This window comes from Sciurus vulgaris, assembly GCF_902686455.1.
Source record: "Sciurus vulgaris genome assembly, chromosome: 5".
NCBI classification, from domain to species: Eukaryota; Metazoa; Chordata; class Mammalia; order Rodentia; family Sciuridae; genus Sciurus; species Sciurus vulgaris.
The window spans coordinates 70,564,617-70,580,902 of NC_136465.1; the positions used below are offsets into that span (position 1 = coordinate 70,564,617).

At 50.9% G+C, this 16,286-nt stretch overlaps 1 protein-coding gene across 5 annotated transcripts in view; it reads left to right on the forward strand.

Annotated features, from left to right (window-relative positions):
* Positions 1-16,286, forward strand: part of TSPAN9 (tetraspanin 9) — a 193,242-nt gene that overhangs the window by 102,546 nt on the left and 74,410 nt on the right. For 4 of the 5 annotated variants that reach the window (XM_079142014.1, XM_079142017.1, XM_079142015.1 and 1 more), the window contains one exon: positions 8,578-8,657. In XM_079142014.1, coding sequence (XP_078998140.1) covers positions 8,595-8,657 — 63 coding nt within the window. In that variant the 5' untranslated portion in view covers positions 8,578-8,594. Of the gene's footprint in view, positions 1-7,720; positions 8,658-16,286 lie in introns of those variants that run through there. The other variant, XM_079142013.1, reaches the window with a different exon arrangement.

A 16,286-nucleotide genomic window follows, 5' to 3' on the forward strand; every position in this document is an offset into this window, starting at 1 on the left:
CTGAAGGAGACCCATGGAGGAGGCCATAGCCATGCTGTTGCCCAATGGATCATTGACATTAGCCAGTCAGGGTGTCAGGAAAGGGGGCTTCAGGTAAGGGAGCAGCCAAGTGCCCCAGGAGGTGAGGAAGAGTTTGATGTAGGTTCATTTTGTTAGGAGCGTTGGCCAAGAAACCTACTGGTGATGCAGAGGAGGGGTGAGCAAGCACCTGTGCAGATTTTCAGCTGGCATTAGGGTCATCTGTTCTTCAGAACCACCTTCCTCTAGGTTCCCTTTCTGTGCAGTTTTATTTTGTCTGCATTTCCCAGACACCTCGGGCTCTCTTCTGTACCTCCCACTTTGCCTGACCCTTCCCCTCCCAGGATGCTCTTCCTCTGCCCTCCCTGCCCATCTCTAAGATCTAAGCCAGGCCCCATTTTATAAGGTAGGAAGCTCAGGGCTCAAGGGTCCTTACCGGACCAACTAGTCCAACCTCCTTGCTTTGTTCTTGAGGAACTAAGGATCCCCCAGGAGATTACGTCCTGAGGCTTTGTTCCTTAAGTGGTCAGAGGTGACCTTATAAACCTGAAGGCCCACAAGCCCTTCCTGGTGACTTAAGCCCACACTGCACACTCCCTCCTTTGAGCTCCTGTTCACTTGTTCATCAAGTATTTCTTGGGTTTCCTCGTAGGTCAGGCATAGTACTGGTAGTGGGTATAGTGATGACAAAGACAGACCAGTCCTGCTGCTGTGGGGTTTATAGTCTAGTGGGAAAATCAGACAGCAGATTGTCACTCAGAGAAACATGTACTTTCAAACTGTGATGAATGTGGGAGAAAAAGGCAGATCATGTTTTGAGAACATATAATGGTAGGGAGGGGGCTTTCATTTTGACATAGGGGATTGGCCAGAAAACCAGAAGAGACCCTTGTGAAGACTCCTAAGAACTCAGGAATGAGTAGAAGTAGAAGGGAGCCAGGCAGTAGGTTGGGGCAGGCAGAGGGAATAGCACTGGCTAAGACCGAGGAGGGATGGGATTTGGAGCGTTCTCTGGAGCCCGATAAGTAGGAAAGAGTGACTGGGATGGGCTAGAGAGGTGGGGTTGGTCCAGCCAGAACTTCAGAGTCATTTTAAGAATCTGGAATGTGCCAGAAAAGTAGAATAGCAAACACAGTGCACACACATGTGCATGCATCACACACACACACTCAGTAAAATGGGAAGCTATTGAAGGGGCTAAAGTAGGAGAGGGGTGTGGGTAAGAAGATGACATGGGCTGTGGTGTGGCAGTGAAGAGATCTCTCTCTAGGACCCAGGGTGAGAAATGAGTGGGGGTGGACCAGAGATGGTGAGAAGTGGAGGGAGGTGCAGTGCTAGGATTTGACTGGAGGAGGGAGCTGGTGACAATGGGAGTCGAGGATGAATGTGGAGCTCTGGCTTAAGCCACAGTATATATAGATTTAGGCCATTTATTGAGAAGGGGAGGGTGGTGCCAGGGAAGCAAGTCTGGGGCAAGGCCAGACTCTATAGGGCATGTGAAATTGGAGCTACCTGTGAGACAGCCAAGTAGGGAGGACAGGCAGGAGTTGGGTATGTTGCTTGGGGCTCAGACAGGTGAGGGCCAGGTAAACATGGAGGTGTCATCAGCATACAGAGGAGGAACCGTGGCATTCATCCTTAGAATCTGGGCCACAGGACATTATTGGTTGTTTTGTTTCTTTCTCTGTTCAACCATGTTGTAACTAGACTGGGACTAGGACCCTATTTATCATACTAATTATTGTTGACAATGATAATGGTGTCTCAAGTCATTGGACAATTTCTGCAGTTCAGACTTTGAGATATGTGCATTATATTCACCTCTAACTTCTAATTTTTTACATACACCTTAGGAAGGTGTGTATTATCATCTCCATTTTATAGATGGGGACACTGAGATACAGAACAGACATTCTAGGTTACCCAGCAGTTGGGTAACTCACTCTAGATCCATCTAGTTCCAAAGGCTAGAGTATTTCTACCATGCTCTTTTGCCAGAGCTGTGTTCTCTGTGTTTGTGGGGGATGGTGGGTGTAGATGATGGATGTGGACAGGGTACATGGAGGCCCAGTTGATCATAGTCATTAGGGCATGTGGAGCTGATTTCAGGGTCCTGAGGTTGTCCATCCACACCTCTTGCCTGGCTCCTCTTGGTGTGGAAGCCATCCTTTCAGCACTCCGGCTGGACTGGGAGTCTGATGGATGGTCAATGGCTGTGGCCCTGTTTCTTCAGAGCTCAGTTAGCTGACCCATTCAGAGGCACCAGTGCATGCACTCACCAGTATACTCACCTGTCCCAGGTGGTTGTCAATGCACAGCCACACCTTCTCAATAGCTTCTGAGGGGGGCTGGCAATACCCAGGAAGCAGCTTTGCTCTGGGAACTTTGGGATGTGACACAACACTATGGTATTTGCACAAGTTCCCAGGGACTGAGTGGTAGGCAGAGGTGCCCCTGTTGTCCTGTCCTTAGAACTCCTCCACAAGACTCAACTCACTTGATTGGGCAGGGGTCCAGAAGCAGCCTTGCCCTCTGTCTTGCTCGTGTCTCAAGCTTTTTATTTTCCAACCTTCTATCTTTCCCAACTGTTCCTTCAGAAATGGCTCTCTGGATCCATGCATTTGTTTATTTGTCCTTCTGTCCATCTGTCCATTTATCCATCAATTCCAGACTGTGACATGTGCTATGGATATGGCTGTAAATAAATCAGTTGACCTCATGGCATTTGCATTCTGTTATCTGCTGGGCACTTACATTTCCTAGGCACATCAGGTTCTGATGCCCTTAGATGGCCTGCTTTCCAGGAACAATTCCATAGATCTGGCTTGGGTCCCATTCTTTAGGGAATGAAGTTGGGACTCTCAAGCTGTGCTTAGGAGAATGTAAGGCTTAGGCATGTTGGTCTTTCTTTTCCCTCTCTTCAGTACTTTCTGAGTATCCGCCATGTGGTGGTTACTCTGACAGGCACTAGGGGAGTGGGGGATGAAATGACCAAAATGTAATCCTAGCCATCTTTCTGAAGCCCAGTGACCACAGCAGAGACAGGTGGGTGCACTGTCATTGCAGCGTGAATAAAGTGCTGAGAAGGATGGAGGAAGCCACCATCTCTAGGAGAGGCAGTCCCTGGAACCCTTTATAATGTATCCTGAGCAGTCCATCCCTCCCTCAAACTGTTCACCCTTCTACTAAACCAAACCCCATTTTCTTCACTGGTCTCAGAAACTAAAAAACAAAAACCAACACCCTCCCCTGGCAAAGAAAACTCCCAAGCCCCCCAAAGTACCTTTAGTTCTTTTCTACCCTGACTCCTTCACTTGTGGTTGTTACCATCCATTCTAAATCAGAGTCCTACCATTCATTTCCATAGCAAATAGGAGAGTGGCCCCTGCCATCTACTCCTTCCTACTAGTCTTCTTGCAAACCTCTGGGAGGTGGGCCCCCTCCAAGGGACCCACTTTCTTCCTCATCCTTCTTCCCCTTTGGCCCCATTCCTGAGTGGTTTGCCCAGCAATGAAAACATTTCCTGTATAGCCAAAGATGATCCCAAATTTGGTTTAAAATTTGGGGCAAGGTGGGTAACTGTCCCTTGTCCTATAGTGTTGGCCTGTCTCAGAGGTTACTTTGCATAGCAGGTTGGGCTTTGGGACTAACCTAAACTCCAGCCCCATGGGGGCGGCGACCTTGTTTGAGTCTTGGAGTTGTGAGCTGCCTTGTAGTCTGCACATGCTACACATATAGGACATTCCGCACAGGTCAGTGGGGGATCTAGACTGGTCCCTTGGTAGTGACTACGTGTAGATGAGGGAGGGACCAAAGACTAAGCTCTGTCTTACACTAAAGCCCCAGAAATTCAGGGAGAGGAGCAGAGAGCTTGGCATTTACTTGGAAGCCCACAGCTCCCTGGTTGCCAGTTAGCAGAGATGTTGCATGTTGATTTCACACATTCACTTTTCTTCCTCCCCTCTGAGAATTCTGTACTTGCTTCACTTTTTTTTTTTTTTTTTTTTTGTTAAAAAAAAAGAAAGAAAGCAAGCAAAGTAGGTCTGCGTTGTTCAAATGCTTAAGAACCCCTGAACCCCTCAAAGCCGCCTATACCTTCTGGCCCTCCTGGGCCTGGTGGGCTGTGGAGGAATGTGAGGGGGCAGGAGAGATGGTGTCTTACATCACATTTTCTACCTGGTTGGTCCTTCTGTATCCCAAGTCTAAGGAACTGAGGCAACCCTTGAAACTGGTCTGTCTCTTGCCTTGCCTTCCCCCTGTTCCTGGCCCAGCTTTGTAGGGTCCTGTTGTCATCACATGCCTCTACTGCTTGGGAAGAAGCTGTATGTAGGACGCGGTCCAGACTTTTCATGTATCCTGCAGACTTTGTAAAGTAGCTCAGGTTGATTCACAGGTGTATTCTCCCACTTCATTCAGGTCTGTCTCTTTGTTGCCTCCTGAATGGACCATATCCTAATCCTTCCTAGAGTGCCCTCTGTCTCCCTTTCTTCCTGTGTCCACCCACTTCAGAAAGTCCTTCTCCAAAGGCAGGGCCACATGACAGCTCTTTGCTCATCCATCCATGTGCATGCACTGTGGATCACTATTTGGGACTTCTCTAGGTATGTGGTGGAATGGGCGGATGAGACTGGTCTCTTCAGCTGGTTTGTGAGTTCCTTGAAGCCAACAGCCGACCTCATTCCTCCTTGCTCAGTGTCCTGCCCACAGTGAACAGTCTGTCATCTGTGAATGATCTGCTCATGGGGACAGGGTTGAGGTGGTTGTGTTCTGGCTAAACCTGACTTCCAGAGGCTCCTCTACAGCCTTATCTTCAAGCCTTGTCTTCAAACTAGCTCCCTGTCTTTCATACTCCATTCACCTGCTCCCTGTTCTCCTTTTGTCCTCTGTAAGTTCTCTCAGGCCATCTCCATGGTGACTTACCTCGCTGATTAGCAGTCCAGACATACTGCCCCATTCATTTCTTCTCTCACTTTGGCCCCTAACTCAGGGTTCTTTCAAATAACGACCTCACATCAGGGCACACTAATTCAGGTTCCTCATTGTGCTTTAAAGATTCTGTTAGACGGGGACAATTTCCAAGGGCAGGAAATATATTTAGAGTCCAAGAGAATATAGCACATGATTTGTTTGAAATCACACATTTCCTTGTCTGTAAAATGGGTTAATAATCACACCTATCTTGTATGGTTGTCATGAGGATTAAATGTTTGAGTCATTGTGAGGGAAACTTGGTCCCTGGTACAATAAGGATTTACCAACCAAAGTCGCTCTTATTCTGATAGTGAGTGACTATGCCAGCGTCCTGATGGGACTTCACTGCAGCTCTGTTTAAGAACTGACAAGTGGGACTTCAGTGCTGCTTTGACAAGTGTGACCAGGAGGGAGCAGAACTGGTGACATTGGATAGCTTCTTCTGCCTGTTGTCTCCCTGTCTTCTGGCCCTCAGGCCCTTAAGCTTATGAGGAAGTAGTGGCACACATTCATTTTTGATCATACATGAAGGTGGAAAAATCCAGGGACAATCAGGAGACGGTTCTGACTGGACCCAGGGAGTTGGGGAGGAGAGAGATGGAAAGAGATTAGAAGGTAGAGGGGAGCAGCCTAGGAGGACTCCTGGTAACACCAAGAGTCATAACAGCACCTTCTTGGTGTTCAGGGCATACCCTCTTTGGACTGTTCTCACCACCACCAGCTCCCTTCACACTCACAACACTCACAGGGTGCTCTTGATTGACAAGGAGAAAATGGCAGTGCAGAAAGGCAGATAATTTTCCCCTTGATAACATAGTAAGAACAAGCTGGAAGGGAAAAGCTGTCTCCTGATTCCTAGTCTAGTTGGCAAATCATCTTTCCCTGCACCTAGGAAGTAACATTGTGAGAACCAAATGACAGCAGTGAGCCCCTCTGGAGTGGAGCTGCCAGGTGAAGCAGAAGAGGACAAAAGGTGTTAGCCATTTCAGTTGAGTGGTGTTCAGTTGGAGCCAGCTAGACACCTGCCCCTTCATCTGTAGATAGCAGCCACAGGACCACGGTGCTGAACAGGAGAGAGCAAGTTACTGGAGCCTACACACTAGGCTTTATTGCTGGGCTCCCCACCTGTGTTGGTAAGAAGCTCAGATGAGTAAAACCATTGCAGGTTCCTTTAAAGAGGCTGAACTGCACTCAGAATCTGACAGCTTTCACCTCTGGGATGCAGGTCAGCCTGGTGCAGACTCCAGCACAGGATCACTGCAGTGGACTGTGGTGAGAGTCTTGAAGTCCCTCTGCGTGGAATTAATGTCCCCTTCCCTCTGCAGCCATGGCCATCTCTGTTATGCCCATCTGCTCTGCTTTGGTGATTAGTGCCCTCTTGTCTCTGTGACTAGATAGTGGGCCCCTGAAGGGCAGGAGCACATCTTATATGTGTTTCCTCAAGGGCTTGCCCCTGGTGTGAAATAAATGCCTGGAAGGATGTAAGACTAGACATTTCACACCCAACCTCAGGTAGGGCATGGATTCTTCTATCCAGTCATCACTATGGAGTGCCTCCCTGAGGCCAAGCCCAGAGTTAGGTGCTGGGGTTTCAGAGCCCACTAAAACTTAGCTCCTGCTCCATAGTACTGTTAGTTCTCCTGCGGAGCTACCAGGATGGTGGCAGAAGAGAGGTGGGATCCCTGCCCCTCAAGTCTTCTAGTCATCATCATTTGCAAACCGTGGTAATATCAATGCAGACTTCTACATAAGCCTAAGGGAGGCTGCCTTAGTCGCAGTGTTTTTCCAGAAGATAAAGTGTTGTTGCTTTGGTTGTTCTGAAATCCCAGCAAGCGCATTCCTCGAGCTGTTTCTTTGGCCAGCTCCTTTCATGCACTCCTCGATACTCTTGAGAGGACTCAGCCTGTGTCTAAGAGTACTCCTACATCGCTTCACTCTTGGCATAGGCAGGCTTGTGGGGGCAAGGCAGGACCCCACTTCGGCTACCTACCCTTTAGAACCGAGCTAGAGTCCGAATGGCTCTGCGTCCCACCCGGGAATGCGGGGGCGGGGGTTCGCGCAGCTGCAGGAGCCTCGCGGAGCCGCGCGTGCGTGTGCGCGCAGAGGGGGTGGGGAGGGCAGTGCGCCCGCGGAGGCCCCCAAGCGTTTTCCCACACCTCTTGCCTACCCTGCAAGCTCTTCTCCCTGCTCACTGTACCAGCCCCACGTGTGCAAAAGCGTGGTTGGTGTGTTGGTGTGTGTGTGTGCGTGTGTGTGTGTGTGTGTGTGTGTGTGTGTGTGTAGGCGTATGAGTAGATATAGCCAGGAGACCATGTGCCCCAGGCCGGACTGGCTCCAGTGTTTGCAGGAGGCGGCACCCAGCTTGACAGTGGCCGCATTTCTTGCCCTCTCTAGTGCTGCTCCCCAGATCTTTCCTCTGGCTTCTTTGGGTCATTGGTACCTCCAGCAATCAGCCTCCTCTCGCCGCCCTCCTTTTCGAGTAAAAGACACCAGTGCTTTCCGATGAAGGTTCTGGTTCACCCCCAGCCGCAGAGCCCTTGACATTTAGCGAGGGTTCGCGGCGCACTGGTATAGGCACACAGCAGAACGCTAATCCTATTAAAGATATTGTGTCATTGGGGAGGAGGGGTGGCTCCCCAAGCGGAGCCGGGCAGGCCTCACGCCCATTGGTCAAATGCAAAGCAGGGGGTGGGGCTGAGGACCCAGGGAGGGGGCTCCAGGCGATTTCAGAGTCGGGAGTTGGGGCTGGGATTTCGCAGGGAAAGCCCAGCGGTTGCAGCTGCGGCGGATCCCTAGGCACTGCCCACCGTGTGGCCGGGAACCCTAGGGCCGGCAGCAGCTCCGCAAAGTCGTGGAGCTAGAGGAGGCCGAGCGCCTGCAAAGTGGTCGGGCTCAGGGCTGGGACTGGGCTGGGAGAGGTGTGCCCAGGGAACCTGGATCTCGGCGCCCTTCGGCCTCGCGTGGAGTAGTCGGTGCAGCTGGGAGGCGTGCTGCCGCCCTGGAAAGAGAAATCAAATTACAGCCTCCCCAAAGACGCCAAGTTACGCAGGCGAACCGGTTCCCGGAGAGCGTTCGCGAGCGCGCATAGATAGAGCAGCGCAGTGCCGCAGAGCCCTCCCGGGCCAGCCGGCCGGGAGCCGGGCGCCGTCCCATAGGCAGCGGCCCCCGAGCGCCGGGTTCGTCCCGGAGTGCGCCGGGTGCAGAGAGGGGGCGTGCAAGGCTCCGCCGGCCCGCCAGCCTGCCTGCAGCCCGCGCCCGACTTGGGCGCCCCCTCTGTCCCACTCTGGGAGCGATGCCCCCCGCCCCTCGCGCCCCCCGGGAACGACGCGAGCATGGAGAAGTCGAGTAGCGAGGATTCTTCGATTCACCGGAGTCCATCTTTGGACAGCAAGGACTCGGACTTTGGCAAGCCGTCCACCTCGGGTCGTCCGTTTGGCCGCGGCTTCACTGCCGGCGCCTTCTACGGCACCGCGGGCTCGCGGGGCCAGAGCCGCGCTGAGGCAGGCGTTAAGACCGACAAGTACAATGCACCCAAAGGCAGCAAGTACGTGGTCTTTTACCTGGACCTGTCCTTTGTGTTCCTCCTAGAATTTAAGAAGTGCAACATGGCCAGGGGCTGCCTCTGCTGCTTGAAGTACATGATGTTCCTCTTCAATTTGATATTCTGGGTAAGTCCTTGCGTTGATTCTTCCCTTTGCCCTCATCTCCTCCTCTTTGCTTATCATAGCGTGAATACCCGCTTTCTCCTCCGTGCTGCATTGCTCCCCTCTCTGCACAACGGTAAGTACTTTCTTTTTTTTTAAATTGTCCTCCACCCCTTTTCATGCATCTTTTTCTTCCTTGCACCTTCTCCTTGGTGGCTGAATGAAGGCTCCAACTTCCCTATGTTCTTGGTGTACTCCTAGGAGGCTGGCAAAGTTTGCCACCACTTAATTCCCCAATAAGAAAATCCATGCTGGAAGTGCTTGAGCTTAGGGAACCTGCAGCTGTGGGTGTGGGGTCAGAATTTTTAACAGCTGTGACCCTGCTTTGGAGATAGCACTGATGAGAATGGTTTTCAGAGTTTCTTTTTCTATCGATCCTGAATGCACAAGAATTCAATCTGCCGCATTTTGTGGGAGAGGGATGGTGGGAGTGTAGAGGTCACAGACTCCCATTCTTTTCAGTGAATCCCAGGAAGAGGAGGAGGAGGAGCCCTTATCCCGAGTTGGGGCTGGTGTGGGAAGGGAGGGCTGGGGGCATGCTGCCATGGGTTACTGGCTGTTGCTTTTGAGGGATTGCAGTGGACTGGGCAGAGAGCAAGCTGACCACGCGCTCCCAGGCTCTGAGAGTCCCAGGGACTGGAAGGGACAAAGGGAGAAAACTGTGCTCCTGTCTTTGGTGAGGCTAATTTCTAGAGAAAGTGTCAGCAGATGGGGCAGCTCAGAATTGTTTTCTGACCTCTCTGGGATACTGGAGTACGTGTGTGCACAAGAAGTATGAGTTAGGCAAATTAGACAAAAACTTCTTAAATTCATCTTTAACTGTTCCTTTCGTTCTATCTGCTGCCTCTGCCTTTCTTCACCAGAGGCCAGACTATAGTCAGCACAGATGTTTGGCTCAGCCCCAGGCTCTATCCTGCCCGCTGGAGGCTGTCAGCTGCCTGCCGCCTGCTGTCTGTACATGGTCCAGGAGGAGCGCTGGGGACAGAAGAAAGTCATTCTGAGTGAGGTTGGGTAGAAGTAGTTGTTCTCTGGGGCTCAGCTTTTGTGTAGTGTGTCCCACTTTAGCTGGAAAACTTTTTGAGTTATGTAGAGGGGGTGAACTTCTCCCATAGAAGGGAAAACTCCAGGCTGTGAAGGAAGAAGATGAGGTTCTGGTGTTGGTTCTGAGTTACCTTCTTGTGTGACCTTGGGCAGCTCATGCTCTTCCTTAAAAACTGGGCTTCCTTTCCAGTCCAGAGGGGGGCTGTTGTGATGGTCTTCCTCACTGTTCTCGTCTCATTAGCTGTGTGACAGCCTGGGGTGGAGGAATCACCTGAGAGCACCTGTTTCTTTTACAAAAAGAATTGTCTGAGATTACTTACGTTGGATTTCCTCAGATGTCTCCATGGGCTGGGACTTCTGGCCACCCCAGCATGATTAGGATGCTACCTGTCATGTGGTTAGGATTTTTTGGAAGCTGGGGCAGCTATTCTAATTCTTTTTCTGGTGGTGAGAACCATTGGAATGTCAAGAATGACTTTGTAGCTGCGTTGTGGGCAAGTGCCTTCTGGTCCTTTGACTTGGTTGCTAGCATCTGTGTCATCCAAGCACTGGTGTGTATTTCCCTAGGGCCTTTGGGTTCACCAGAGTGCTGTCTTTTTTCATAGTTTCAACCCACCTTTCTTGTTTTGTCCCACCTTGCACATACTAACACTTATTCTTAAGGCTCTGTGGGGATGCTCAGTGCCTTTGGCCAGTAACTCTCCACTGAGCGCTGTGCCTCCCCACCCCCACCCCGCCACCTGCTGGCCGCAGATGGTATTACCGGTGTGGTGCCTTCAGCATGGTTCCAACCTGGTTTGGGGACCTCCTTGCAGACCAGCACAGTGGTCTGTGTCCTACACGTAGTAGGTACTCATGATATGTTTGCGAGTGAATCCCCAACGTTTTTATGTGGTAGGAATTCTCAAGTCCCACTTAATAGGATGAGATGTTAGATATCAAACTTGCCTATGATAAAGTCTCTTCTTGCTTAGCTGTGGGGTGACAGTTGACTCTTTCCACCTTCCCTTAAAAGCTTGGCAGCAGCTAATGAGCTAGTTGATGAAACATCCTCCTTTATGATCTATAGTGAGAGAACTTGTTGTCTCTTCCTAATTAGAAGGTACCAACTATGCTCTCTTACCAGGCAAGGAGTTGCTCCCTCCTGGTCCCTGACTTTTTTGATTACTTGATATTTTCAGAATTCCCATGACAAGCCATGAGCTGGGAAAAAATTAAGTCTCAAAGACCCAGTTATTTTATGCTAGGAGTATGTCAGATGATGAAAAAGACTTAGATCTCAGGAAAGATGGGAAATTTAACAGGAGAAATGAAAGCTGGTGTGTGTAAGAGTGTTCACCAGTGTGTGTTGGGGGGTGGAGGGGCAGGTGTAGCAGGATATTGGCCAGGATTTGGGGAAGGTGGGTCATTTGCTTCCTTCAAGTGAAGATTTCTTGTAGTTAGTTGGGGAAGGAGCAGAGGAAAGAACGGAATAAGAGGAGAAAGCATCAAAGGCTGGTGGGTTGTTGATATAGCAGGGTTCTTGGGAGGCCTCTTCAGCTGCCCCGACCACACACACCTGGAGGCCAGAGAATAGGACCTGGTGAAGGAAAGGATGGTTAAGCCCAGCCCACTGAGGCCAGGAGCAGTTGGTAGGAATTATATAGCATCACTTGTTTTAGTCTCTTGGCTCAGATTCCGAAAAGAGGCATTTCTGAGGCATTAGGGTTGAACTTAAGACCTGTGATCAATAGACAGAGTTCTTTCCATAGATCCCAGAGCCACTTGGTAGTTCTCCAAACCCCCTCGGTGCCACGCCCCTGCGTCCTCCCAGCACTGGGAAGGTTCCCCCGGTGGAGGAGAGGTGAAGCGCACAAGGCAGCCTCCTCACAGCCTGTGAGTGCTTGTTTCCTCGCCACTGGGTGGAGCTTCAGGGTGTTGGCATTGGTGAGGGCCTGGGTGACATCACTGGGGGCAGGTTGGGGAGGGTGGAGCTGTATAGGAGTGCTCCTCCTCCTCCTTACTAAGAAAAGGGCAGGTGCCTCACAGGCTGCTGGGCGCCTGCCTGCTGGTGGGGGTCCAAGCACTGCTGACTTCAGTCAGACAGTGCTGGCCACATTGACAGCTCAGTGCACTGTGGGAGTTTGGGGCACCCAGGAGGGCAGCATTTCTGAGGGACTGATACAGATGGTGAGAGTAGAGGAGGGGGAGTGGTCACTACCAATGGAGTTCCCTCTTCTTTTTGTCCCCTTAATTCTCCATCTTTTTGGGTCCTTGCATGGCTGTCTGGTAGAATATTCCACGTAGAGATTAAGTGAATTTAAACTGCTCCAGGAGGGCAAAGGAGATTCGGAGCTTTTGATTGAGAGTAGAGGAGAGAGAGTATAGGGGTGAGCTGCAAAAGGCACCTCTAAGTGCTGGGACCTGTGTCCTTTCCTTGGGACAGCAAATTATGATCCCAGCCCAGCTCTTCCTATCCCAAATCAAGTTGCTGTCCGATATGGAGGGGTGAAGGTAGGTGGCTGCCGTAATCGCCACTCAGGATAATGGTCATTTTTTCATGCTTGCCAGCAGAGTTGTCCCATCCCTTTAAATCATGGCTGGCAGACAGTGACATTCTGGCCCCACTGGAAAGCTATTCCTTGTGGATTGCTCCCTTAATAAAGGCCAATTAGTGGAGGAGACAGCGGTCAGTGTGCCTGCTGGGGCAGGGGCAAGGCTGGCACGGGCTGCCACAGGCAAGGTGCCGGGACGAGGCCCTGATTAGCCTCCCTTAAGTGGGGTCAGGCTCCTCTCAGACTGCTCACTGGCTTTGGGAGCAGGCATTGTCAGGGCTCTTTAGCGGCTTTGGTGGCATGTTTTCTGGACTGGCTTGGCTGCCCCATGAGAGCCTCTCTGTGGGCTCCACACCCGGGTATGTGCCCAGCCAACATTGGACGGCCTGTCGTGTCACAGGGAGTCTGTGGGGTATCGTCTGATAATGAGCGGGCTTGTGGGGTCCCAGCAGAGAGTGCAAGTTCAGACCTGGCCCACGCTGGCCCCCCTGGCCTCTCTAAGCAACAGATATATCCTGCACCAGGGAACAGGAGACATTTAGGGGCTCAGATGGAGAGATGGAGGCTTGTCCCTTAGAGGGCCGCTGCAAGACAATCTTCAGGGTGGGTCAGGCCTGGCTGTGCCTGGGAGCAGGGGAACAAGATGAAGGGCCTGGCAGATACCCCGAGAGACCCCTGGATTGTGGCCATGAGAGAATGCCAGCTCTGTGTTCACTTCCTTTCCAAAGCATTAAAAATTAAACTTCCTTGTCTTAATATCTATTTTTAAATCATGTCAGAGCCAGCATTGGTGTCAATCAAGAGGGGGTGGGGAGGAAGAGAAGAGAGAAGAGAGAAAGCCCCAGCTGAAACGGGGTGAGCAGTTCTTTCCACCTTGAGGAAAGGGCCATTGGGCTCTGCATCCTGGCCTGGCAGTGAGAGCGCAGAAAACACCACTGACCTCCACTCTGAGTGGGGTGGCCTTGCCCTTCGCTGCTTCTACCCCCGTGTGCCTGGCTGCCCTTGGCTGAACTTGGCCGTGAGCTCTGTGGCCCTAGCCTTCTGTGGCTTACAAGGGTGTTGGGGTCCCAATTGAGTCCATTCACTCACGCTGCAACTATTTGCTGAATGCCCGCTGCGTGCGCAGGAGCCTCCAGTTGGTGAGGACAGGGGCCGACTGGGCTTGCATAGGGCGGATCAGTTTTCTTGTGCCAGGAAGTTGTGGAATTGAGAGGTCATCTGGCCTGTCTTGCACTCAGCATTTGAACACAGGGCTGCCAGGGGGAGGCCAGCATGCAAGGGGGCACCTCCTGCTTCCCTAGCATTCTAGGGTGGGCAGCAGCAGGCCTGGATGCAGCATCCTGATGGCCTGACTCAACTTGCCTTTCCCCAATTCCACCTGGTGGTTCTTTGAAGCTCCATCTTTGAAATATTTACTCCCATCAGAAAGAAAGGGAAGAAAAAAAGAGCTTCAGTTTCTTTCCCCCTTAGTTTAAAAAAAAAAAAAATTAGTTGTGGTTTTTCGGTTTTTCTTCTGTTGAAAGGACTAGTGGATTCTCTGTGACCAGTGTGTACTGTGTGCATTTGTTGAGTATCTGGTGTAAGTCAGGCCACTGAGCTGTTCAGAGTTCCATGGAGGAATTAGTTACATAAAGACATTATTGTAGTTCTGAGTGATAGGTGCTTAATAGAGTTACTTCATAGATTAATACCACTCAATAGATGTAGGATTCAGAGATATCAAAGTAGAGCAAGTGACACTTAGAGTTTGAAAGATGAATAAGAGTTTGCTGATCAGATGAGACTAGGGGTCTGGGAAAGTGAGAAGGGTGGAGAGAGCTGGAGAGCAAGTCAACCCCGAGTCTGTGCCGGGGGTAGCAGCCTGATGGGAGAGGCAAGACCTCCTGCACATGGGAAGTGGGCTGAATACAGAGACGCAAAGGACCCATCAGATGGGAGGGAGGGGTTGGGATGGGCTCTGAGGCTGAGATGGTGCTGGTCTGCTGGAGGGTGCGTGCCAGGGCCTGGGAGGCTCTTTAGTATGTCTCTAGGCTCCTAGGAAATGATGATCTTGTTTTTCTGGCATTGACCACCATGACAGGTCTTGCTGTGTCACTCAGGCTGCAAGCTGTTGCTGTAGGTAATCCAGCTTTAGAGAGATGCCCTGTTTTCTCCCCCTTTCCGGCCTCTCCCTTCCAGCTGCGATATGCCCGCTTATTTGGTTCCAGTTAGGAAGCTTTGAAGCCGGGCTAAACCCATCGGGCAGAGTTAAGTCTTCTGAGCCAGCTTTGTCCCTGCTCACATTTGAAAGCTAATCTGCTAGCAGACGTGGTGGGGGGTTGGGGGCTGATCCTGGCAGGGACGTTAAAAATGGCACGCGGTCAGGCGGGTGAGTAGATCTGCAGCTGGGGAACAACACAAGGTCGAGATCTGGCTTCCAAGTCCTGCTCTTTGTCTAACTAGCCATGAGACTTGCAGGGAGATCTGAAATCTCTTCTAACTTAGTGAGTCCCTGGTTCACTCCTGATGGGGTCTGCCTTCTCTTCCTGTGGGTCCCAGCAAGCTTTGGACACTCTCAGGGGACCTGGAGAAGTGTGGGAAGGGGAAACTGTGGGGTTTCAGATCTTCTGCCTGGCCTTGGGCAGCTCATTGCATCGTTGCCATATAGGAGCCACTGTTTTAGTGACTGATGGAGGGTGGGTGACTGTCCAAGGAGAAGAGAGACAGGGCTTCTGCTTTAGAGAGCTTTTGGTCTGCTCCAGGGGTTCCTCACGAGGGCGCATGTTCCTATCTTCATGTGAGAACAGATTCCCCACCCCACCCCTTGACTCATTCAGGGGGAGTCTCCAGGAATGATGCCCCTGTGCTGAAGGTATTCCCTAACTGTGGGCACCTGGGTTTCCCTTATCTGTGCCCATACCAACTTTGCAGCAGGGCTGTGATGAGGCCCACCTGAGGTAAAGTGTGCATTCTGAACATACACTGTTCTACACACTGGCTTCCACACGTAGCATTCCTGCAGTTCCCACAGTGAGCCCATGTGAACAGGCAGTTAGGTGCCCAGGGGCATGGAAAAACAATTCTGGACAGGGTTTTGGAGCCTTGGAAGGAGCCCTAAGTGTCTCTGGGACCAGGGGTTGTTCTGAACATCTGGTCTTAGGGGTATTTGGAGAAATGGGAAAATAGAGACAGTGCAGGGTGCATGCCTGAAATCTCAGCAATTTGAGAGGCTGAGGGCAGGAGGATAACAAATTCAAGGCCAACCTCAGCAAAGCAAGACCTTGCCTCAAAAATGAAAGGGACTGAGAATGTAGCTCCGTGGTAAAGTTCAATCTCCAGTCCCACTCCAACACCTGCAAACAAACAAACAAATGAACAAAAACAAAACAAAACAGAACAAAAACTGGGGAAGCAGGAAAGTCCAAGGAGGGTGGAGATAGACAGCAGGGAGGAGAGTGGCCTCTGATGCTAGGGCTGGCGGCTGCATCTGCCATGTTCTATACTTCTCTGTAGCTCTCCCAGTGAGGGCTGACCCACTTGGTATAATGAGTAAGGCTAGGATTGGGACTAACTGGGCTGTGGTCACATTGCTGGGTCCCCATGGACCTCCTGGCATACTGTGTTGAGTCTTTTGGTCTGTGATTGGGGCTGAGCAGGAGTTAGGACATATAGGACTCAGGTGCAGGCTACCTCATTAGCCAGAAATAGTCATGTCAAGGGTTTCTATATTGTGAAATACATATAAATTCATGTGATTTAAATAATAATTAAATGGACATATACCCATTACCCTGCTTATGACATAGAGCATTACATATACCCATGAAACCTCCGTATGTCCCTCCTGGGGCATGACCCAGAGAGAATCATTACCCTTGAATTCTGTCTGAATTGTATTCCACATAGATAGGCGTCCTTAAGTGCCACATCATTTGGTTTGGTCTATTTTTAAACTTTAAATAAATAGAATTATTCCAAATGTATTTGAATTATTCCAAATGTATTTCTTGTTCCATTCACTTTGGTAGCTGTGACCATG